This window comes from Vespa crabro, chromosome 19 (assembly GCF_910589235.1).
Source record: "Vespa crabro chromosome 19, iyVesCrab1.2, whole genome shotgun sequence".
Taxonomy (NCBI): Eukaryota; Metazoa; Arthropoda; class Insecta; order Hymenoptera; family Vespidae; genus Vespa; species Vespa crabro.
Window position 1 is genome coordinate 4,985,605 of NC_060973.1, and position 26,154 is coordinate 5,011,758.

The 26,154-nt window shown below is 34.3% G+C and overlaps 2 protein-coding genes and 2 long non-coding RNA genes across 12 annotated transcripts; 2 read left to right on the plus strand and 2 right to left on the minus strand.

The window, feature by feature from the left end:
* Positions 1 to 168: 168 nt before the first annotated feature.
* On the plus strand, positions 169 to 22,923 carry LOC124430696 (putative mediator of RNA polymerase II transcription subunit 26). Of its 9 annotated transcripts, XM_046977638.1 has the most exons (17): positions 169 to 448; positions 797 to 854; positions 1,955 to 2,086; positions 6,576 to 7,115; positions 7,196 to 8,456; positions 8,553 to 8,718; positions 8,803 to 9,012; positions 18,376 to 18,493; positions 18,583 to 18,714; positions 18,913 to 18,936; positions 19,096 to 19,131; positions 19,233 to 19,397; positions 19,485 to 19,604; positions 19,685 to 19,758; positions 20,494 to 20,544; positions 21,219 to 21,227; positions 21,408 to 22,923. In XM_046977638.1, exons 3-17 carry the CDS (start codon positions 1,985 to 1,987, stop codon positions 21,592 to 21,594), a joined length of 3,195 nt encoding a protein of 1,064 aa, XP_046833594.1. In that variant the 5' UTR covers positions 169 to 448; positions 797 to 854; positions 1,955 to 1,984; the 3' UTR covers positions 21,595 to 22,923. The 9 variants fall into 9 exon arrangements, with proteins under 9 accessions (XP_046833594.1, XP_046833593.1, XP_046833595.1 ...); XM_046977637.1 differs by lacking the exon at positions 797 to 854; XM_046977645.1 differs by lacking the exon at positions 797 to 854 and having other exon boundaries at positions 170 to 448; positions 20,529 to 20,544; positions 21,408 to 21,550.
* On the minus strand, positions 2,295 to 4,650 carry LOC124430711. Its single transcript, XR_006943835.1, has 2 exons — positions 3,480 to 4,650; positions 2,295 to 3,008 (listed from the first exon to the last, which is right to left on the minus strand). It is a non-coding gene; the product is annotated as an uncharacterized LOC124430711 (long non-coding RNA).
* LOC124430710 lies at positions 19,765 to 24,788 on the minus strand. The gene is made up of 4 exons (XR_006943834.1): positions 24,662 to 24,788; positions 23,013 to 23,801; positions 20,436 to 20,638; positions 19,765 to 20,156 (listed from the first exon to the last, which is right to left on the minus strand). It is a non-coding gene; the product is annotated as an uncharacterized LOC124430710 (long non-coding RNA).
* LOC124430706 (COMM domain-containing protein 3) lies at positions 24,767 to 26,009 on the plus strand. The gene is made up of 3 exons (XM_046977670.1): positions 24,767 to 25,189; positions 25,283 to 25,560; positions 25,672 to 26,009. Exons 1-3 carry the CDS (start codon positions 25,060 to 25,062, stop codon positions 25,840 to 25,842), a joined length of 579 nt encoding a protein of 192 aa, XP_046833626.1. The 5' UTR covers positions 24,767 to 25,059; the 3' UTR covers positions 25,843 to 26,009.
* Positions 26,010 to 26,154: the final 145 nt, after the last annotated feature.

The following is a 26,154-nucleotide window of genomic DNA, read 5'->3' on the forward strand; positions in this document are numbered from 1 at the left end:
CGAGAAATGTGATTGGTGCTCCATCTATCATCGATACGGCGTATCATATTTTGGAGGTTTTGGATGACGGTGGCGAGTCTTACCGAGTTCCGTCGGATAAAACCGAATGAAAACCGAGCCAAGCCGAATTGGAACGAGCGTGAATGACATCACGACGCATGTCCCATACTATCGAATATATCCAAATGACAGGTGGTGTTCAGTCTGCTCGACTCTCGAAGGTACGGTACGTAACGCGAATCGGCCGAGTACGATAAATCCTTTTGATTCTAACGAATCAAAGAGTTTGACATTAAGTCCGAAAGGATCTAAGTCGAACGATTCATGGTGTGGTGACATGTTGGCGGGATCGGTGCGTCGTTTGTAGCTGTCCTCGCGTTGAGTTTTATGATGCATACCACGAGTTCATACGGATCGCTACCCGGGAGATTCAATTGCGTGAGAAGAGGTGAGTAAACCTTCTATCTATCGATGATATTCACGTTTAGTCTTATACATTACTTCGCGATCGTCATTGTCTATGAGCTATTTGTACGGATCGATCGAAAGTAACATCGCTTGCTCCTCGAATACTTTCAAATCTTTTGACAAAGCTCAAAAGAAAGAAGTGGTCCCGATGCGATCAAGGGGTAGGAGGATGGGCAAGGCAATTCTAATATAAAGAGGACCGTCGATGAGAAGATATTCTTGTACTTTAGGAATCCTCTTGAACGAAGAGGAAACGCGTGACTTGCCATAGCAAAATCTTAACAGCTCGTTATGAACGTAGACACAGAAATGTCTTTCTTCTTTTCAGCATTTTTCAAAGAATTCTTCGCCAGCCGAGAGATCGAACAACACGGAGTTTCTTTTGTGTGAGTAAGGAAGTATGGATTTGGCGTGACACGGTGTATATAACGTAGAATATGATGTAGGCGTGATTGCGGATAATCTACATAATATCTATCTAATCATACATGGTTTAAGGTGCATGTGTACAAGGATTTGGAAATTGATTTTTCATCACTTTTCTCTCGACAAAATCACGTCCGAGATATACTTTTATTCTCTTCTTCTTCTTTTTTCTTTCTTATTCGTTACTTTCGCTTTTTCGAATTGCAGAGGAGTGAATTTTCCGCACGAGTACGGTATGAAACACAAGTTGCACTTGCTCGCACATATACAAGTGGAGCAGTCACGAATTCGAAATCGACTTTTAACTCTCCTTTAATTGTCATTTTCTCTTACATACCATATAAAATGATTTTAAATAGATATAATAGAATTTAAATAGATATAACGATATAATAGTAATGGCGTAAAATTGTCTCGTGGAAAATTATTTTTTTTTGTGCAAATTCATTTGTTTTTCAATTATGTAATACAATACAAACTTTTATCGATAAGTGCAGTACAGCTATGAACACGTACGTTGATTAAATGTTTCCACTGATGTCAGTTAAATGAAAGTATCTAATCAGTTCGGCAAAAGTTGAAGAGAGAAAGACAAGGAAACGAGAATACGAAGTTGAATAGATAAAAAAACAAAACAAATAAAAAGAATTTATAAAGATTTATGTGTGACTTTTGTAGTTATTCAATTTCACTTTTGTACGAGCACGTTTATTTTTTATCGCCCATAGGTAAAAATGGTGATGGATCCTAATTCTGGTGGCCATTATTTTGAGGATTAATGCGCTTTAATAATTCTCAGCATAATATCTTTTTACAGCTTAGTAATCATCAATTATAACATCCCCAATATCTCAACCATCGATATTCAAAATGGACATTTTTAAATAAAATTGATAACAAAGTTGATTAGTGTTGTTAACTCAAAACTGTTGGCTATAAATTAACATACAAAGTACTAAGTGATGATGCTTTTAGCAATGTTTAAAAAAAAATACCTTACTATCTGTGACATGTGTTTCGAACATATGGATAATAATTAAACGAAATTTCGTAAATTTAGATTGTGCTGGCTCGAAGTTGGCGATCTTACATGGGGCAATGCGTGTCGCGTAAGGCGGGCGCCGTCATCGCAGCATCCGGCCATCACGATTCGCCCTCCTATAGAATTATGGAGAAATCCGCGAAAATTCAGGTAAAAGCTCCACGATTCTATTCCTTTTGTTTTATTCTTTTTTCCAGATAATTATCAAGATTTTTCAATCTCGAATAACTATGCACATATTAACGATTAATAATTGTAAATTAATTATTAATTTCTTCCTTCTCCCATTGGAATCCTTTCTATTATCATACGATCATAGTCCTCCGTTCCCATTCACAATTTCTTTACCTATTGTCTCTCTCTCTCTCTCTCTCTCTCTCTCTCTCTCTCTCTCTCTCTCTCTCTCTCTATCTATCTTTCTCTTTCTCTTTCTCTCTCTCGATTATTTTGTTGACCTCAAATTGCGTTCGTCGACTCCACGCGAGGATTTCTCATACATTGCTTTCGCACGTTCCGCTCGCGATCGGTAAAAGGATCTTTTTATTGAACGTATCGCTTCTTCGTACCGGTACTTTCACGTGTACAGAACTGCGCTTTGTTGTTGCCGCTTAAATAACATCGACCACGAATACTGACTTCGAAAATCATAAAAAGAATTCTTTCTCCGAATTCAATATTTCTTTATTTTTTTTTTTTTAGAGAAAACTTTTTTGTAAACCTTTAAGCAAAAATAACTTGATCTTACGTTTAAAAGACTCTGCAGTTATCTACTTTAATCTCCAAAAACATTCTTGTAATATTATATAATATCTAAGTTATTTTTACTGTACTACGTGCCCACATACTTTTCAGTTATATTCCATTCAATAATTCTAAACATTGACGTAAATATCAAGTCACTTATCTTATACGAATCATCCTCATTTTTTTACGAAAGTAGAAAGGTATTTTATAAAGATTTAACGTCAGAAGACAGTCTCACGCTTCATTTTATCATTCTCTTGTCGGTTCGATTCACAACCATGAGAAACTTTTCCTATATTTCCTCAATTCGATGTTGGCAAACTTTGTTCTGTAAAAATATAATTTATCTAGATTCAATATTCAGATTCAATCGCGTTGACGCACGTTTGCGCGTAGGAGGTCCATTCTACTATTATGTGTTATCGTCACAATGTACGACATAACTAGGTATAACATAAATTTCTGTTATTACAAGTTACATTAATGTTACGTCATTGAAATCGCGAGTACGCGTACTTGCTTAGAATCTTGAAGAATATGCGTGTTTCGTTCTCTTTCTAAATTATTATTCATTCAGAATAATATTTCTTCATTCACGTTAAATTCATTCCTCGAAAAATTACACACATTTTCAATGTAAATGGCGTCATATTGGTTTATCATTCTTTTTTTATTTCTTTTTTTTTAGAAAGCACAGATTGTTGATAAATAACTTGTAAAGGAAATATCGATCTCATAATTAAAATCTAGTTGGATAAAATGCGAATTATAAGGTATACTACTTGTGTCTAGTTCTTACTATTTAACTTCATAGCTCGTCTCAAGTTCCAAACGCACAAAACCATCGTCTCGTGGTTCTCGTGTCGCGCGTGCCGTCGTAAGTGTCTGGTTTATTCATCTATGTATGTGTATGTACTTCTATCGTGTGCTGTGAAAAACACTTACGCTACTAGATTAATCGCATTAGATCATTTTATTCTCATTGTTGGTTCGTCATCAGATAGGAAAAAAGGCGATTGCTTGTTATCTCAAACGGTTTCTCACAAAGATATTTATGTTGATAAAGAACACGGTTTCGTTTCTTTATTTCTTTATTTCTTCATTCGATTGAAAATAATAATGAAATTTTGGCTAAAGTTCGTGCAAATTTATGAGATGATCCATTTCGTTAAAAATATTTTCTTCAATTAATTCCTTGCGAATCCACGATGGATGCCACTTGAATGGAAACCGATTCCTATCTTCACCGAGTCCGTCTACTTTCCATTGTATTCGTATTATGCTTCCTGACTCTAGAATACCTGCCGGAAGCTGCAGAGAGAAAGGGAGAGAAACATAGTGGTGCCTGGGTTTGCTCAGTCTCGAGCAAGGTGCACACAAAACGACGAGTATACATACTTATATGTAGGTATATGCCTATGATAGGTCGCTCTTTTTCAACGCTCCAACGTCAAAAGGCAGGAAATTTAAAAATGTTAAAAGATCAAAAAATTACTTCTTTCTTTCGTCAAATCGATATCGATCTTTTTCGTTTTTTTCTTTGTTTTTTCTTCCTCAATGGAAGTATTTTCAAGAGAAAAGGATTGTTTCTTTCAAGATCATTCAAGACCGTACCCTTGACCTCGTACTTTGTCTTAATCCGTAAAAGGAAGGAATCGAGCGTAAAAAGGGCAGCGAGGTCGATGATGGCTAGCATGCGCACGTTCGCTAATGGAAAGAAAAGATAAAATACAAGTTAAATAGCCTTTAATCCTTCGATTATATTGAGCAAATTATTTCAATATACATATTTTGAGAGTGAGTCTTTAGAATAGAATGATTTCTATGAAATTCTCTAGTATGTATGAAGAGAGGGGGGAAAGAGAGAGAGGGAAAGCTACGCGCGTCCCTTATGAAAAAGAATCACGGTAGCGAGGGTGGAGGGTGGGCGTCGAGGATAGAAATAGGCTGGTAAAGATACTAAGCGATCGTTACAGAGAGAAACAAGTGTCACTCCGGCCACCGTAAGATTCGAGATTCCGGGGGCGAAGAATTAAAGAAGAAGACAAAATAAAAAGAAAAAGGAAGAAGTACGTCTTCGCACGTGCGAGTCCTAAGTATAGCACTAAAATCTAGAAGAGAGAGGGAAGTAAAAGAGATAGATAGATAGACAGAGAGAGAAAGAGAAAGAGACAGAGAGAGTACACGGACACACCCGCAAAATCGAGTACTCGACGTGCTCTCCACACTGGCAAAGACACTGTGCAGTGGCGTCGCGACGCCGGCGCAGTTTACCGGATCGATCCGACGTCCGTTTCGTCCTAAGTTTTCTTTTTCCGACGTGAGAGAGAAGAGAATGCTGGAGTGAGAGGGACGGTAAACCAACAACGGAGACGATAACGGCGACGCCGACGACGACGACGACGACGACGAAGGAACAAGAAGGGAACGTGAAAATGTACGATAACAATAAGAATCATACCAATAACGACGACGACGAGGAGGAGAAGCGTCTTCATCGTGCGACGTGATGCGTTCGCGAAGACGTAAGGAGAAAGAGAGAGGATCGAATTAAGGGTAGTGAAAAAAAGATAGAAATACTAATAGAGATAAAAGAATTCGTTCATAGAAAAGTTCATACAAATCGTATCGTAGAAGCCAACTTTTCTTCTTCACACATTAACCGGTTAAAAATATTTTCGAGTACATTGGCGTGGAATGACGTGATTGCTGCTCTAGGAAAAGACGAGTAAGAAATAGAAAAAGAGAAAGAGAGAGAGGGGGGGAGAAATACAGATAACACGTTATTCGGTGTATCGATCGATCGTAAGACCGATCTTTGGAAAGTCTCGGAGACATCGAGTCATCGAAAATGGATTATCGGTGCGCCACCGGTACGAGATACGACGATGATGTCCTGGAGAACGAGAAAGGGTTGTTCGGAGCCACTGCGGTAAGGAGAAGCGCTCTTCCTATCAGCGTGTGTGTTCGTTTTGCTCTAAAAATATTAAAAATAAAACCGATAATAAAAGAAAAAAAAACCATCAAAAAGAAAAAAAACGACATATTTCACAAATGTGCACTTTGAGAATGTTATGAATGTGATAATGGAAAGAAGCGAGTCTCTAAAATATTGAACATTCATTGCACGTAATTCTTATGCGATTGCAATTCTTTCCCTTCTTTTTTTTTTTCTTTCACTGAGTGACTAATCGCGCTTAGCACGCATGCGCGACATTACAATTCTAACTGTTATGTGCACACTACACAAGATGATCGGCTTTTTCTGAAATATTTCTTTCTTAATAACAAGAAAAACATAACATAAAAATGTACGTTTCGATGCGTTATCTAATCGTACAATAAAAAGAATTGTTTGACGCAGTTCCCATCTTGATCAATAGTCCGAATATGACGATGCTTTTCACGATGAAGTCATTTCAGTTTTCGACTACGAATACATACTCCACGAAATTCATGAGCTCCGGGAGAGATACTCGACAGAAACTTTCGTCTAGTTCGTTGAAACGAAGTCGCGAATGGATACTCTATTTCTGGAGTTTCTGTGTGGGGTTGGCTCGTCTCCGTAACATGATTTTTTGGATAACTATTTTACACTTTGATAAAACGAACTAACACTACGGTTCGATAAGCTTTGTCGATCACAATGCACGTATTTACCTGTACAAATTAATTCGACCATTATCAGCGTCTTTAACACGAACGAGCCGAATGTAAAGCTTTAACGTTACGTTTGAATTTCGGTTGTTATATTTCCCATTTCTTTTATTACTTTTAACAATATAAAATATAAAGAACTTTTTATAAATCTCAAACCAATCTCTATCTAATAGGAAGAAGATCATTTTCTATGCAATGCAAATTTTCCGACCCCAAATGGACGCTTTCGTTTCAGAATGACAATAAGGGTGCATCGAAACGTGGCGCTCCGTGCACGCGGGGTACTGCAATGTCGTTCGGCTTTCGTAGAAGACCTACCACCGGAATCCCGATACCGATAACAAACTATGCGACGGACCTAACGCTATTACACCCACGATCTAAGTCAGCCGGTCCAGAGCAAACTCGTAGACGCGACGATGATGTTAATTACCAGGTCGTTCAAAACTCGTCATCCGGAAGATCGACGCCACGACTGGCACCACCGAAAAAGGAAGCTACCGGCGTATCGACCAGAACAAATCGTTTTGGGTACAGGCAAGCACAGGGCAGATACACAAATAAGGTCGGTGACATTTGCAATAGTCACAGCGTTAGTCACTACAATCAAGAAAGATTTCAACAGCATCAACAACACCATCACCACCAACAACAACAACAACAACAACAACAACAACAACAACAACAACAACAACAACATCACCATCACCAACAACAGCAACAGCATCAGCAGCACGACAGTCACGTTCCTAAACAACAAAACAGAGTTGTACAGGTTTGGATCATTTTTATTTGATCGATTTACTCGAGTATTTAATAATGGATGAAAAGCTGAAAATATTCTTTTTTCCAAAGGTTTATAACGTAGCTACAGGATCGAAGTTACGAGCACCCACGGCGCACAACAGCGGCAACAATAATGCCATCAATAGCGATGTCAATCGAAGAGTCTCTGGCATTCCCGAGTCGGTAACAAGGTACACATTACACGCAAGCCATCTACCGCTTCCTCAGTACGCGGTAAGAATGAACGAGACGAATTCGAAAACCGCAAAGACCGTCGCAAATCAAAGTAGAAAAATATCAACTGGTTCAAAGAGCTCGGCTAGCTCGAAGGAAGGCTCAGGTACAGAGGATTCCGGTGTGAGCAGCCATCAAAGTTGTCCAGGTGAAAGCGAAAGAGTCGAAGGTTACGATTATTTGGATGGTGCTGCGACAGGTAGAAGAGGGTTTGGCCGAGCCAGAAATTTAAAAATGGTAGTCAGTGGGAAAAGCTTTGACGTTAGAGATGTTGGGGATGACGACAGCACTGTCACCGAAATATCCGTTATACCGTTGCCAAAGTGCTTTGCGAGTCCTAATTTAAATACCGGCCTGGTACGTGAGAGAACAACGCAGTATCAAAGAATCGTGAATAAGGACAATAGGTACACGAGTTCCATAACGTCGATGTCAACTACTTCCTCAGAGGGATATGACGAGGGTCTGGGCGAAGAGAAGGTTTACAAAGACAGATCTCGTACCGAGAAAATACCTTCCATTAAGTCGGACTTTAGTTTGCCTAGTTCGGATGATCCCGAATATGGCCACGGGGAAGCAATGGCAGACGAATACTCGTTGAGCTCGAGTGACGAGTGTCAACGTTCCAATTCGAACTCTACTCAGCACATAAAAACTATATCAGATGCGGCTAAGAACGGGAATTTACCGAAAAGTACTCTTCGTTCCGTTCTTCTTACCATCGAGGATCCTGCATTTGCAGCTGCTGCTGCTACCTCAACTGCATTAATAGACGACGAAACATCACCGGTTGATAGCCTTTTCGACAGTCCTACAGCCAGTATTACGCAATCCGATGACAAAGTGTCGAAGAAAGAATGTGTCATGGAACGATCTGGGAATACCATAGACGATGACAGTCCTGGTACGCCTACTAATGCATCCAACTCGCTCAGTTTGTCAGAGGGAAAAGAATATTTTGACGATGAGATCGCCGATCAGCCTGGTTTGATATTCGACGATAATTCGGTCGTCGCAGTTGAGAATCAATCTTTGGCAATTAATCAAGTGGTCACGGAAAACAGTCACACGTTGGTTGAATCAATCACTAAATCAAGTAAGATTTTAATCGTCATGATGTAACAAAGACAATGTAACTGTTTATCTTTCCTCGGTTACAAATAATTGATATATTTTCTTTTTTTTTTAACAGATATACAACCTGGAAAAAATGCAGGTATCAGTCCACTTCATGGAAAACGAATAAGTCGTGCTGGAAGCGTCGATACGTTATCTCCGTGTGAATCAATCGCTTCGGACGATTTGATGTTAGATTATGAACGCAGCGATGCAAGTTCCACCGAGGATACACATAATCGGTTAGTAATCGGCGTTGTACATCTTAATGAGATAGATTTCAATTGTTCCTATGGCTCTAAATATTTTTCAATGTCTTTCCACAGATTGGACTCCAATCCTGCATTGCACGAATTAGACGATGCTACCATACTTTCTGAATTGGAGCAACAAGGCGAGGAAGTGATGAGACAGTGGACTTCGCTACTGGGCACGGCTCAACCTATGCAACAGCAAACTGCTAATTCAAATACCGTAAACAATAATATCAACAACAGCACCTCGAACAACAACAATCATTCTTCTACAGAATCTGGGTGTGTATTCACACTTTCGTTGGCTTCGTAGTTGGGCATTTAAGTGTTACTATTTGTTTGGTTTTCTTTTTCTTTTCTTTCTAATAGTGTCCTGTTTATCGATGTATGAATTGTTATTGTTGTTGGAGATGGGAGAGAGTAATTGCATCTGTAAGTAACACGTAATATTGATCCTGGGCTCATATCTCTTCCGACAATGATTCACGATTCACTAAGAAAATAATTGAAATTGTTTTTTTTTCTTTTTTTCTTTTTTTCTTTTTTTTTCTCCAAGTGACAAATACAAGTAATACGTGGTCACTGCAGCAATTTACAAGTGTATAGCACTTTGTATAGGATTGATTCTTTTATCATATATTTATATTTACAAAAGAGTTTCATTTGCTTTACCCGTTGATTGTCATCCTATGGTTCGTGCGTATTTTTCCGCTTTCGCCCTTTTGCAAAGTGTTCGATTGATTATACGTGAACGTCGTTTTGAAGTAAGACCGAAATATAGCCGTCTCACGAAAGCATGTAACTCTCGCCGAGATTCATTCTACCTTATTGCAGGGGAATCGTATAGCTTCGCAGAAACGAACATTTGTAAAAGTGCAGATCATTTTGTTCTTCCACCAGAAAATATTACAAAATATTTTCAAAGAAGCAACGTACGATAATGTGTTTGTTCAATATCGTTTGATTTAAAGGAAAGCTCGTTGTCTTCTCGCTTTTAACGAGCATTCTTATATTTATTAAGATTTTATTCTTATATCGATTAAGATTTTCTACGTGCTTTCTGTAAATATACCGATCGTTCATATTCTTCCATATACAGACTGTTTAAATGCGCATACGAGCCACAGCTAGTTTTATCCATATCGCTAGAAGGAAGCACTTGAAAGGAACTTTTTCAGCTTTTTACAGTAGTCACTTGTATCGTCATTCATAGATAGTAGAAATCTTGAAACGTATATTAAACTTATATTATCGTGTTAATCGATATCACGGCGATCAATTTTTTTATCACATTTAACAGAAGGAAAGTGATTGTACCAGTATATCGTATATATATGTATATATATACATATTCATATATATATATATATATATATATATATATATATATATATATATATTTGTGTATATATAGCGTTGATCGAAAATGTTTGCTATTCGTAATGAAATTGTGTATCGTTGATTTGTAGTCATCTAACCACGTCTCTGCGAAGATCGACGTGACGTGTACGCAGTAAACGGGCAACCGAGAACGCTAAAAAGAAATATTAAAAGACAAATAAAGCGGCATGAATGCATAAAATTCGAAAGGCGGGCCGACGGTGAATTTCAGCGATAGTATTTTGTGTTCTAGCGCACTAGTAACACGAGTGAAGCAATTACAAATCTCCGATGAGGACTGCGCTGGTGGGGACTACTACCAGCTGACATATCCTAACTAGCAACCGGAGTTCGCCGGGCCTCCTCTCTCGACACCTAACAAAACCGATGTAGAGCAGCAAATTTCTCGATATTTCCCAGACGGGGAACGGGTTCAGACAGATACAGCCTGACGAGATACGTACGTGTGTTTACAAGAGAACGTAGTGAGGGTGGAATGCGTATTACGTGAATGAACGTTGAGAGAGAGAGAGAGAGAGAGAGAGAGAGAGAGAGAGAGAGAGAAATTAGAAAAAGCAAAGAAAAAATGGAGATGTCGAGTGAAAAGAGAGGGAGGAAAGAAGACAAGGAAAAAATAGATAGGGACGAAAGAGAGTAAAAGGAAAAATAAACAATAAAAAAGAAAAAGAAAAAGAAGTGTCCTAGAAAAATTCGTACAAAGATACAAACGGTATACTATTCTTACACTATCGCTGATCAACCAGATACGATGATTGTAATAGTTTACGAGCGTTGCCACGGATCGTGAAGAACGTAGAAAAATATAACAAGTTTTTAAAAAATTTTTTTGTAACGGCATAAGTATAATGAAACTATCTATTTTCCAACGGCCTCATAAATTGTCCCATTGTTTTAAAATCAGATGACATTCATTACCTAATTATCGTAGTTGTGCCGTAAGAATTTTGCAGATATTAGTAACATTTAAGCAATTAATCAGGTATGTCAATTCGATTGAGTAAATTTTTAGTTATATGCCATAATTTTAAAAGAACTTTATAATAATTATATTTACGCTCTTAAAATGTTCCTTACTAGCTTTATCTTTTGATTATAGCCAAAATTTACATAGAATTTCGTGTATACAGCTGATATTCCCCTTATTTTTATTTTTAATCTTTTAATATGTGAATTCGTTTAAATATACCGTTTAAATATATGTCATGTGTTTGACATGCCTGAAATAAATAAATACGTACATAATATATGCCTTCTTTCGAGCGTTCTCATTCCGTGGTAATAGGCTTTAGAGGGTTACAGATAAAATCTAAAGGAGAATAAGCTAGAGATTATTTTTCCAATTTCATACGTCCTTTTTGCCACGTCCGATAATTACTCGTCCTTTCTCGAGGTCTCAATGATGGGCTAATCGTAAGATATACTAACACGATACGATAGACATATATATATATATATATATATATAGATTTTCGGTATTTTTAAGGACTTTCTAATCAACCAGTAAAAATAATCTGTGTAGCAAGTAGTCACTACTTTGTTCCCACCGTATCATTATATCCCTCTTATCGTGTGTTATTATATAATTGCATGCATACGTATGTACGAAGAGATCGTTCGATCTTTATATATTCCAAAAAATAATTACATTGAACTATATAAATATAAATTGAAGCGTTTTTGTAAGAACGATCGATCGGATTTCAAACTTGATTTAAATCTCGGTGCTTCCTTTCGTATCGTGAAATAAGAAACACGATCGTTGTCTTCTTATTCTCGAGCTATAGTTCAACGAAAGAAAAAAACGCGCTTGACTCTAATCTCACTGTTTTGCAGAGATATAGATGACTTTCAATTTAAGAATTTAGTTGTTTGATTGATAAATAATATCGCTTCCTTATCGAGCTACGGCTTTGAGAATAATGAAATACCTTGAAATATTTTCAGAATCGTTGAATAATGTGCTCTTTTTAAGTTCAACCCAATAGCCCTACGCGATTATTTTCTTTTTCCTTGTACCGATCGGATTCAAAATCCGAATTTAATCAAATTATTGCATATACAAGCATATATATATACATATATATATATATATATATATATATATATATATATATATCAGTATTATTGATTTAAAATATGATGTTTATATATAAATGAATAACTGCTTAAGTACCGCTGATGCAACGCCAAAGGACCTCACTGATCGCGATTAAAGGAAAATAAACTGTTCTCTAAACATTGTTCGTCCTAAACATTGCGAAATTATCTAGTCTTCGTATTAGAGTTTAGAAAGCAAGTGCCATAATAAGAAGCGTTAAAAAGCGTAACCTCTGAAGAAACCAGAGTTTGAGAAAGGGAGAGAGAGAGAGTGAGAGAGAGAGAGAGAGAGAGAGAGAGAGAGAGAGAGAGAAATAAAGAAATAGAGATAGGTACATGTTTCCTTCGTGTTCCTAAACGATATTAGGGGAAACGTGTAAACTATTTTTTCTTAATCGATGTCCATGCTATTACTCTCTCGCAATAAAAATATGTCTATATATACACAGGTTATTATGTCTACTATAATAAAATACGAAAGTTATTCCCGATATTATCGTCGCAAATATCGTGTCGTTCGCTCGAAGGAAATCGTTTATGTGGGAATCGTTATGTGAGAAAAATCAAAAACTAGAAGAAAGAAGATTAGTTCGAAGAAAAGAAAATCGTGAATGGAAACGCGATGACGACGAAATTCCATCATTTTTCGATGCTAACAAACTATCTTTGACCAAAAAGAAGAAGAATATGAACAGTTGATCGAATTAGAAGAAAAAAGAAAAAACGAACGAAAGAAGAAAGGAAGAAACGAAAAAATGATTGTATTTACGAATCGAACGATTACATTAATGTCTTTTTGAATTTTGAGAAAGAAAAAAAAATAATGTGACGAACTAAAATGAAATCTAATGGAAATAAAAGGGATAGTGTCGCTAAAATGGATTTCTCATTATTTTGGGCGGAAGTACGAGAAGGAAGTTAACGCGAGGGAAAAATTTCAAGAAGATTACAACGAGATGAGATCGTTTTCTTCTTCTCCACTTCTTTTCCTGCTTTTCCTCCTCGAAGAAAGGAAATCAATCATCTACGAAGAACGGGTAAATAATTTCTCATCAACTACATATCTGCATTCGCCTCCTCCGTAACGAGTAATGACTATATGAATGTGATTTGTGCATTGTCCGGAAAGTCTTCTCTTCTTCTTCGTGTGTGTATATATATATACATATACATATATATATATATATATATATATATATATATATATATATATATATCATGTTTGAAGAATCTGCAAAACAAAACAAAAAAAGGTTTTCTCATTCGTTGCATCAATCAATCGTATGGATTTTGCGCGAAAATAAAGATATTAAATATACATATACATATACATACATACATACATATATGCATACATATATATATATATATAAATATATATATACATTAAAGTCTCTCTATGTATATGTATATATGTGTATGTATATAATTCATAGACTTCCAGGATAATTGGCGGAGAGTAAAGGGACGATTCCAAAAAAAAATGATTCAGTTTCGAGTGATCGTTTACGATGGCAATTAATTAACCCTTGTTGTAATAACTCGTTATTTAATCTCTTTGTTAACAAATATTACCTTCTTTTTATATGCACGCACATATATATATATATATATATATATGTATGTATGTGTGTGTGCGTATGTGTGCGTACATATTTACTAATCGTCGTTAATAAAGTTAACAAGGCAAAGAATATACTGAAAAGTTAGGTAAAGATTATTCGTTGGGAAATACGATAAAGACGATAAAGTTCTGCATTGCTCTGCGATTCTTCCTTTTTCGCGCACGGAACTTCCTTTTTCTCTCCGCTTTATCTGGTTTTTACACGACGCTTATGGCATGTAATATCTAATATAATTCCATTCAAGTTTATCTTACTACCGTAAAAATTACATTATCTAGTAAATTTGCTTCGTTTAGTTAATTTTGATGTGCAAACATTTATATGTTCTTTGAAGAAAAACGTCGAATTCATAAAAAGTAGAAATAAAATGAACTAGATCGTTTCTTTTTTTTTGTTTTTCTTATCATTTTTATCGTTGTTCGACCAGTGATTACAATACTTTAAAAGCATGAGATCATACCATAATTTTTCTTTTTCCTGAATGTCATCCCGAATATATATATATATATATATATATATATATATATATATATATATATATATGTAGCATTTTTTTTATTTCGTTGATACGACCTAGAGTAGTACCAATAGCCCCTAATTTCTATGCAACCAGAATGCTAGTCTTACGTATATTCACCTGCAACTGCAATTGTCGATTTTTTTATTTGACCAGAAAGTCATTTGAAATTATTTTCAAATTTACAATATTCGGTATTGACGAAAATAAGGAAAAATTATTTTTAAATATTCCACTATAAAAATTTTGCGAAATCAAGGGGAAACATTTTCAAAGATTACCTATTATCTTTTTCTATTTCTTAATCGAACAAATCATATCGCGAATTGCAATATAAATTGAACTTTCTCAAAATCTTTTTACGCATTTATATTCGTACGTACAAAGAACGCGTTCGTTACAAACCGGTTTCTTCTTGCGTTAATAGCCTTGCCATTTCTATTCTTTTTTCCAAGAGTATAGTGATCTACTATGAAGAACAAAATAGAGGACATGTATAATTATAATACTTTGTGAGCGTTTAGAGTATCACTTTGAACCTTCATCGATTCGTGATCGACGATTCGTGATCGACGATTCTTCTTATTAACTATGTGCCTCTTAATCCGTTATTAATTAAATCGCGATGATAACGAATATATCTTGAATAGATCTGAAAAAATGAGCCTGAATTAGACTGTATAAAGAAGTGCTCATTCAACGAATTTCATAGTTATTTTGCTTCGCCATTTCTTCTACGTTATGCATTTTCTTTTACAATTAACATTCTGAAAAGCACTGCACTTTTATTTTATGAAGTATCATCATAAAAGTTGGGTGCTATTTTTCTATTGATTACCCTGCAATAAGTAAATCGTGCATAAGTGTGTATGTGCAAATACATACATTTATTAAATAGTTGAGTTATAACTCGTATTATTTCGAAGTACGAAATGATTCATTAAGTGACTTCACTCGCTGTGAAAGGATAAAATAAATGAATCGCACGTTCCGCTAACATTAAGAAACTTTTCCCAATTCATTTCGTTTCGTTGTTTCAATTTTGAAAGAAATTCAAGCGCGAAGGTTTTATTTTTTTTTCTTCTTTTTTTGTTTTTTTCAATTGCGAAACTTCTATTTCATGAGAAACAGTTACATCGATGAGGGAAATCGAAATGGCGGAAGTTACTTAAATAGGTAAGCATCGTAAAGACAGTTGCTTACCTCCTATCTAACTCATTCATTACCAATCAGAGCGTTACCAGTTAGCGAACTCCGATTTCTTTCTACGGTTTGTTCTGTTAATTCTTTATCTTCTACGGAAACATTGACCTATCTGAAAAGATAGCCAAATCAAATATATCTCGTTAATATTCTGACTTTTGTGTGGGATTAAATGTACGATCGACGTGTAACTCGAGACATTAGCACTTTTGTCGATGGCGATGTTTTCAATCAATGATTAGTTTAATCGAACATTCCTGCGATTAATCTCAATATGTTGCAAATATTCTACGTATTTTTTTTTATTTGTTTACAAGTACAAAAGAGAATGATGTGATTTAACTTTGACGATATTCTTTTTTTGAATAACTTTATATGATTAGGAATTTTTAATAGAACTTCATAGCGAATAAGGATGAAAAAATTAGAAAGTGTTGTTCATTGATTGCTCGATTTTTAAACGGTGATGAACTCTAACGTGTCTATATCATCGATCAACGCGTTTAAAAATTATCGAAAAAAGAAAAAAAAGAAAAAACAAATGAAAATGAATAAAATCGATCTTTTCGGTCTAGCTTCAGCTTGGCTAACCCTTTGCACACGCAGCCAGCTTGCCCTTCAGTTTGCCCTCTCTCCTCGATTAAAAAAGGGAGGGGATCCTTCCCTTTCTCTCCTTCACTAGCACAAACTCCCTGGATATCGAGCGAAACGCTGTATTTTCGCAGAACGCATGCGCCATTTTACGACGCGCAATCCTCTCTTCTTCTTCCTCCTCCTCCTTTTGGAACTTTAACTGGTAGCAGCCAACTAGTCTGCCGATCGTCGACGGACTAACATCGAAGGTCCTTCAAAAGTGTGTTTATCCTCTTCGAGGACATTCCCCGAACGTGTTCACTCGGCCTTTGCTCGGCGTTTACTCTTCACGGCTTCTCTTACACATGTGTTTACGCGCGTGTATGTGCATGTGTGTACTCTTATCCGTACACGTGTCAAATCTCGCACATTTTTCGCGAATGTTGACTCGCCAAGAAGACTTACTTCTTCGCTTATTCCTGTGATCCATCGTCTTTGTGGAAACGTGAACAAAAGAAAAGAATGACGTCCAAGAACGTTTCGTCATCGGAAGATCGTTATGAAGTTATACACCATCGTCGTTCGCAACGAAACAATGTCTACGATGAGAAAAAATTTCTAAATGTATAATATCGATTTGTTAGATATTCGATGTCTCTCTCTCTCCCCCCCTCTCTCTCTCTCTCTCTCTTTCATTCTGAAAATAACTTGCCAAGAGATTGAGAATAAATCAATGAAATTCCTCGTTTCTTTCTTTCATAGTGCGACATGGATTTCTATAGATCATGTTAACAAAACGAAAACAATTGATTTCATTTTGTCGTCGATAACAACAGTCACTGGACGGACAAAAAATGTTGTTCTTCTCTCGTCTATGCACTCTGGCATTGTTTTCTAATTAAAAATTCGCTATCTTTTCAAGTTAATAAGTAAAGTAGCATCTATTTTTCAATTGAGAAAGTACATCGGTGGTAATCTAACTAGTTTTGTAGATCGTTTTATAGAGATAGGCAAACGATATCATCTATGTCTATCCGCACATTAACCACAAAATAAATGAAAAGTATCATTGGGTATATTTTATTCTGGATCTGGTTTTACGCGTTTCTCACGTTCGCAAGACGCAATTCGATAAGAGAGAGAGAGAGAGAGAGAGAGAGAGAGAGAGAGAGAGAGAGAGAGAGAGAAATTGAGATTTAACCGATAAAATAAAGCTATTTTATCCTGCACACGCGAACGAACGACGATGGCCTCTTCTCGTGTCTCGTCGGGTGCTAAAAAACGAACAGTGCCATCGACAAGAATACGCGAGAACGATATCGGTGGTGGAACGTCGAATGGGAATTGCGAGGATGGTCGTGATTCCGGCTTGTCTTCGGAATGTTCGACACCGACGGGAGGTTCTCCGCCGCCTAGGCAACCAAAATCGAGTGATAATGTTATCACTATCAGTACCACCACTACTACTACTACCATTACCACCACCACCACGACTACCCCCACCGTACTTGTCCCAGTATCACGTGCTAAGTCAGAGTACGGCAGGTAGCTTTTTCTCCTATACTCTCACAAAGAGAGCACGCATTTTTTCTTGTATATAAATATTGTTCCTAATAAACATTACGTTCTCTGAATATTAAATTATTATAACTTTGATAATCTTTTTCCGAGTTTTCTTTTAACACGTAGTAGCATGTAGTAATAGGTCCATCCGATCTGTAATTATTCGTATTTTCAACGCTGCTTTTGCAAATTCGGAGGCACTCCAATTTTTGAATTAATTCAAATTTTCTTTATACATAATTTTTGTTTTCTTTTAAGAAATATTATCGTAAATTATTGGATGTAAAAATGTTTTAATGGAGGGGTGTACATGATCGTAAAACTAAAATCGCAAGCATGTCGGTAGTTTATCCAAGTATCTATGATGCAGCGAAATTTTGATCTTTCTTGCGTTTTATCCAACATTTGCATGGTTGCGAAAAGGTATCTGTTGCACGAATATCAACATTACCTATAATTCAATTTCGCAAGAATTCTCACGATCGACTTAATTTCGATAAGGTCTAACATTTTTTCAAATGGTCCGACTTTGTTTATTCAAGTTTTACGAAATATAATAATTTGGTGTCTCGACGTAAAATTAATGCAATGTAAAATAGATCTCTCGAAACAATATGATACGAGTGAATGTTAAAAAATGATCGCTTACTTTATAATTGATTTCAGAATCACAAATGGGAGAAATTCAAGATTATTGCGAAGCAGGTCAGGTGCAGAGTCACCACGTTCGTTGGATAGCGTTCGTAGTCGTCAGATACCAAGTCCTTTAAGAACACCAAGAAGCGTGAGTATTTTGCCAAAAGAAATAAAGAATAAAAAGGAAGAGTATGTAATAGGTTGCTTAAATCTATCTCGATATAATTTTTATTTTAGATACCATCTCCCAGTTTTGATACGAGCGACGACACGACCATCAGGATCGACCGTGCCACCTTCCAGTACATGTTTCAAGACATTGTCTCTCTTAAGACTATGCTCTTAAAACTAAAAAGAGTACTTCAGGAGGTACGATAGTTAACGTTTCTTTTTTTTTTCTAGATATACATCTAGATTCTGCACGACTTGGTATTTAAAACAAAAATCGATCATTTCTCAACGTCGAATGTCTCTTTATTTTTTATAAATACTTTTGTTTGTCTTTCGATTAACAATCCTTTTTTATTTTTCATTATTGTACGGTCATCCTTCATTTTACGTTTCAAGTCAGGAGAGAACAGTTTGATGAGGGTACGTTGCATTCGTTGCTTATGTTCTTTTCTTCTTCTTTTTCTTTTTTAAGTCAAATTCTATCGATAAGTCCGTATGTTTAATCACATATCTTAATTCAAAATGTGAGATTACAATTTATATCAATTGATATATAACTTGGTGCATTTTATTTTTCAGCCGGAGGCTCTCAACCCATTCGATAATACTGTAAAGGTCAGTAAAATATTTGACGTTAATATCATTAATCGTCCAATAATGATTGTATGCACAATCGGTAAGTGATTTCCATGTCGTCTCATATTATATACGAGTAGAATGGTCTCTTCTACACCCTGAACGAAGGTGGTACAGCGGATGTTAGCACGTCTCCAGGTAGCGGGGGAAGCAGTATCGCCGATGAGCTGACGGATTTACGTAGACAGGTGATCTTTTTGCAAGGTCAAGTAGAAGATAGAGATAGAACTATACAAATACTTCAGGTAAATTTTATACTGCTTAATATTTATTTAACTTCATTGATATAATCAAGAAAACATTATACCGATTGAATTTATATTACATTTCAGTTTCAAATGACAAAACTCAAAGCTTCGAATGGTGCAGATATGGAAAGTAACATTCCGTCAGCGAATTTTAGTAAATCTTTACTTGTGGACATGTGCAATGCTGCCACACAAACCGAAAAGGTATATTTATTTCTATTCGGTGCGTGATGCAGAACGTAGTAATTAAATAATATCAGTTAATTCGTCACTTTTTAATATAGATACGACCTGTATCGGCAGGACCGTCGCTTCTGCAATCACTTCCCCAAGATAGCACAATAGGGCCTCTCGTCAGGTAAGAGGGTACTTTTATTTCCTTGCTAGGCGTAATTAATTATTTATATATTAGAAATATATTCATAGTGACCAACAGGATTTTTTTTTTTAACATCGATATGCTGTAAAAAAGATAAAAATAATGTTACATTGTTATGCCATATTTCTAATGAAATGATAGATATTCGATATTATCAACAAATTATTTCATTATATATATGACTTATTTTTTTAACCAAGATCCATGGTGAACTAAATTATTATTAACTGTTAGTCTAGGCCTTTTGAATTCGATCCTTTGTTCTACTTTACATAAAATTCTATTACATCCGAGCATTCATTGTATTTATCTTCGCAATTGATTCGATTGATACATATTTACAGAAGCTATATTTTTATCTCTTCTATTTGATATATCTAGATTGAAAAAGAAAATCAAGTTGATTATGCAATATAAAATCAAAATCAACAATAATAAAACAGCGATTTCCTATAAATTTTATAAAAATAAATCGTATTAGATTTTATTTATGTTATTGCTGTTTGATATCATAAAAGTTCATCAGACTATAAATTAATCGAGTTTTAATGTTAGAGATGGTGTTAATATTAAAACATAAATATTAAAAACATATGAAATAATGGGAAAATACAAAGGACGAATATACTTTTAATCCTCTTCAAAGTAATACATACTTTTCTGATATCCCTGCATTAAATGCATCATAAATAACATGTTATTATTGCTGCTCTGGTCACAACCTCATGCGGATGATTTCATGCGAACAGCTTCAGGATTGGGAAGGTAGAGTGCACCAGTCTATGTGATTTATTATTGGGATATTTACTTCTTTCTGCACTTAATGCCTTTATATTTGTGCATCTCTTCTATCTAAAAGCTATTTGTTTGATTACATAGTAATCATATTTCTGTTTGTGCTGCATGAATATCCAATGTTATTTGTGACCTATGTATATATTTTTGTTAACATATACATATATACATACATACATACATACACATATATATATATATATATATATATATATATATATGTTATATATATATGTATATATATATATGTATGTATGTATATATGTATGTATGTATGTATGTATGTTCTAAGTACTTTATCATTTTTTAACATTTTATAAAACTTATATAAACAATGCAAATTAATAATACAAGATCTATAAAAGTTTCTTTTTTCGTGATCATTTCTGTCATAAAATACATGATTGCGATTGCTAGAAAATTGATAAATAAATCCTTATTTTTATATGGATAAACCCCACTTTATGAAAGTAATAAGTGCAAGTCTTTTAATTGAAAGATTAACAGTATAATGTCAACAGCATGTATTATAAATAGATATATACATTGTTTCTGGAAATACAAATATGTTAGATAATTTTTCCTCTATCTATTCCAATTGTAATGGATTTACAATTCATGATCTTTCATGCTGCAACAAATAGCCTTGCACGGTAAGTGTGACAGGTATTATTGTTCTTATTATCTAGATACACACATACAGATACATATACACATACACATACACATACACACACATGCGCGCACACCTTTCCATTTTATATTTGTTTTTGTAATCTCTTAATTTTATTTCTTTGATGCAGACTTATTCAAAAAGATTCTATTTTGTGCAGTTGGAGTGATTCATGGAATTGCCAACGTCCCTCATCGCTAGGAGAGCTTAACCATTTTAGGAACCTACATAGATCAACCGACAATTCGCAACACGTATTGAGACAGCGGCAATCACAAAATCAAATTGTTAAGACAAATGCGCGAAGGAATATCATAAAGAAATCCCTTGAGCAAGAAAATAGTTAAGAATCCTGCGTTTACTAATTTCGTCGAGTCGAATGACACATACACGTGCGGTAAAAGCAAAATGATGCGAAACCCACTTTATTTACAATAAGAGTAGCATGCTTATCAATAATATATTAAATTCTTTCCTGAATGAATCTAAATTATATCAAAACGAATAGAATTTGTAATTATTTGATTGTTCCTATACCAATTCTTTCTGCTTTTACCTCACGTTCATACGTACTACTTTAAGTTTGCTAATACAAAGCAATGCAAATGGTAAAAGTCCCATCTATTATCAGTTAAATAGATGCGTAAATACGTACAATAAATTGGCGTCCATTTCATGAATCACTGTTCTATTCGCGTTTAACTCCCACCATCTTTTTATTATATTTCAAATCATTTCTTGATTGGTGGTAACGGCTAAATGGTCATTAGGCAAGATGCGAATAACGAATCTTCGATTAATCGTATGTAATATAAATAGCCGTTTTACTACTTTTCAAGAGATTCTGCTTAATTCTGCTTTATCTCATTAGTTCGGGCTAAAGTACAACATACGTAGCAATTCAATGTAATGCGATCTCAAACAGTATGCGTAACGTAATCAATATGGGATTGTATTGATGCGGAAAATATATTATTTGGAAAGTCACAATATCACTACTTGTCTCTTACTAATTGAATAGAGCTCGAAGAAAAATTTAGGAAATTATACGTTATGCTACTGTTTCTTTTTCTTTCTTTTTTTTTTTATTGTACAATTTTTGAGAAGTGAATATTGATTTTATACAATTATACAGTCAGGGTATTATGTAAGTGTAAATTTGTCGTTTTAATTTATTTCATCTCATTAACATAATTCTTGGTGCTATTTAACTGTATCTAAAGTTTAAAGTTTTAGAGAATAGAACATAATACATTAGATAAGATTCTTTTGCTGTAAAGAAGATATGATTTATAACATCTCAAATGTCATTATAGTGCTACTTTAATCTATGAAATTATTATTGATTTTTATGACTTCAAATAGGTAAACAAAAATTTGCCCATTATACAACTCTATATAAATAATTTATATAATATATCGTAGGGCAATTTTTACAGATTTCATGCTACTAAATACAGTCGAATAGAAAAACAAGCTATTGGTAATCAAGTAAAAATTATTATTAACATATTCGTAAATGTCTACATACATATACGTATATCTCTTAAAATATGTGTGTACAAGGCAAACTCTACCTAATATTTGGAAAGGTTATTTTCATGTAAATGTATTACATCTAGACTAATTAGAAATTGCAAAATTTGCTTACTGAAATAAAAGTATATATAGTTTTACTTGCTAAGAAAATACTTACCAATAACCTTTATTATTATTTTCTTCCTAATTTCAATAGATAATCTTATGTGACACGATTCATACGTACCGAGTTATATTAAAACCATATCATTTTCGAGCCTAATCCAATTGCTCTAACCTAAATAAATGACAGCCAGGATCGAACATCAAATAATTGGAACAAATTTTCTACGTCTGAACGTTTGAATAAACGTTTAAATAGACCAAAGTGTCGTACGACGAGAACATATTGTAATCAAGATTGGACTCGCAGTTGGGTTTTTCGACATTTTTCGACATTTATAGTGGCGCCCCTAAACTCTGCGGTAAAAGAGACAAACCTCTCACTACGCTATTGATGATTTACAAATAAATATTGAGTGTTTTGTTTTTGTAGAATAGATGATTGTTTCGTTCTTTATGTATGTAAATTTATGATGAAATTTTCTTATCCAAATAAACGCAAGGATACGCATTTACCGTTCATTACTTGTACGGATGTTTTAATGTGCTTAGAATAGAATAAAAATTTACAAGCGCGCTCGTTGTCTAAGTATGTAAACAAAATCGAAGAAACGTGAAATATTATAAAATTTTACTTTCGATAATATTCCAATTATTTAAACAATCTTTAATGTATACGGAATACGATATACTAATATTTAAAAAATAATACATTCGCACAAATATTACGAAGATCGTAACACGCAAGAAACGTAAAATAATTTTAATTAAAAATTTCAATACTTTAAAATGTTCATCTCGTGGTTGTTGTCTTTTTTTATATTAACATATATGATCTTTTTATTGACTTGGACGATTTCCTGGATCAGTTCTCCTTTGTCGTCCAACGAGTAAAATTCGAGGGATGTCTTTGCTGCAAGTATCAACGAATATTTAATGTAAGTATATTTTTATATCGTCCATTTCTTCAATAATTTATATAGTTTCTTATTATAACAGTGATAATAATAATTTTAAGCAATGATGTAATCGAATATTTGTATTGCTAAAATAAGAATATCACGAAGTGGAAGAAATATTTGTTCGATCGCGTTTCGCGACTTAAACTGCAAGTGTTTTTGCATCGATTGCGTGTAATGCAGTCTTTAAAGTCTGTGTTTGCTCGCAAAGTTTATTGCTTTTTTAACAGTCGCAAAAATTGTATTTATAAAAGACTAAACTTCACTTGATTGCTCGCCTGATTCCCTGGGAACCCGCGGATTTTAAATTGCAGTCATCGTTTTTCTAATACTCACGTAGATATTCGGGCGAGATTAATGGTCCTACCGTGGACTTTGTTTCATTTGCTCGAAAATTCAATTAGATTACCTCGAGAACGCGGATTTTAAAGTAGAGTCAGCGTTACTTTAACATGTAGTGTCGCACGGACGCGATTAAAAGTATTACCGAGGACTACGCTTTTATTGTTCGAAATTCGGAAACCACGAATGGTCGTGCTTAATAATCCATTTCATACATCTTCTGTTAGTTAAGAAGCCTGAAGCTCCCGAAGCTAACAGGCATCGCGGAACGTGAATTTTAGAATAGAGTCAATGTTAGCCTGTGGGTCTCCAGATGCAGCAACCTCCACGTGGTGAGACCTGGGTCGGTAATACTTGCAATATATTGATATCTAATTCTAAATCATATAACGTAAGAACTATTGAGCGAATGGCTGCATATTTCTGAATTTTTCTAAAATCTTTTCATTCTTATTTTAATTAATACACGTACAAGTATTTGTATTCAATAGGAAAACAATGTTTTCCTAATATTATCATCTTTACTCGAGCAACTTCAAATTAATCGAAGCATCTCCTAGTGATACTTTTAAGAAGCTCTGTCAAACAGTGCCGTGTCAAACAAGTCATGCCTCTGGTCTCCATTTCTAAAAACAATTTCATCGTATTAAATTATTAAAAAACGTATTAAATTATTTTAATAGTGCCATCGAAATGGCGTTCGTAGCTTCATTATAATTAATAAATAATAAAACTATTAAACATACGCGTGTATAAAATTGATTGTGTGTGAAATTCTATTGCATTTCAAGACATACGTTGTAATCTAACAAATAAAACAGTATAATTATTCCTCTTAAAAATTATAATCTTATTAAATTTAAATTTAAGATGGAACTATCGGAGAAAATAATGAATAATCTTACAAATATTAAAGACTTAAATATTTTATCTGAAGAGATTTTCGTGCAGGTTTTAGAAACTGTAATTTTTAATATAGGTAAAACTGTAGACCCGAAAGGTAAAATATGTACAAAATTATATTAAAAGTAAAATTAATTTTACTTCACAATACGTTTGCATTATACTATGTAAATTTATATTAAAACAAAAGGTCAGTGCAGCGTCAAAACCAACAGTTCAAAATTTGACATTGCCAAAAATGCCTTTGTCGACTTAAGCTGTCTTTTCGTTGAAGCTGCTAGACATGATTTCGATAAGGAAAGTTTAGAAAAGTTTTTAAATAACACACCAATTGTTAGTCACAGAGCAGACAAAATATGTTATAGCTATGCAAATAATAAACAAGAAATTCAAATGCAATTACAATTAATTGGAAATAATTTACCCCATATAGTAGACACCGATTGGCGTTTAAGTCATTGCGTTAAGGTATATTATTGTTTCAAATTCTATTTATTCAACGTTTATGTGTTAATAAACATACTTGAGATATAAATAATAAATATAACAATGAGTATACCTATATCTTTTAATTTACAGTATGGATTTCAAAGTTCTATTGGATCCTTTCAGTATCATGTACGGTTTACCACAAAGGAATATGCAGAAATAAAATATGTGACATTTACATGTACATTGCAGCAATTACAGGAGTTGCTATGCAAAATTAAGGATGCCATAAGGCATTTAGAAAAAATTCCTAGTAATTAGTAGTAATTATTGTCTATGTATATATAAATATATATATATATATAATTATATTAACAAAACAAATTAATTATTTTTTTGTTTTGAATATATTCATTTTGTATTACATAATTTATCAAGCTGTTGTTAAAAAAGAAATCGTATTAATAAAGTTAAAAATTTATAAAAAATTTTGTATGTGCTAATCATTTATATAGATATGTGCCAGAAAATTTATCACATACATTTAATTAGTGTTAACAAAACAAAATTAATTTTTTAATACATCTCTCTTTTATTGTGCTATCTTTCTCATATTCTGTTTTTTGTCTTATA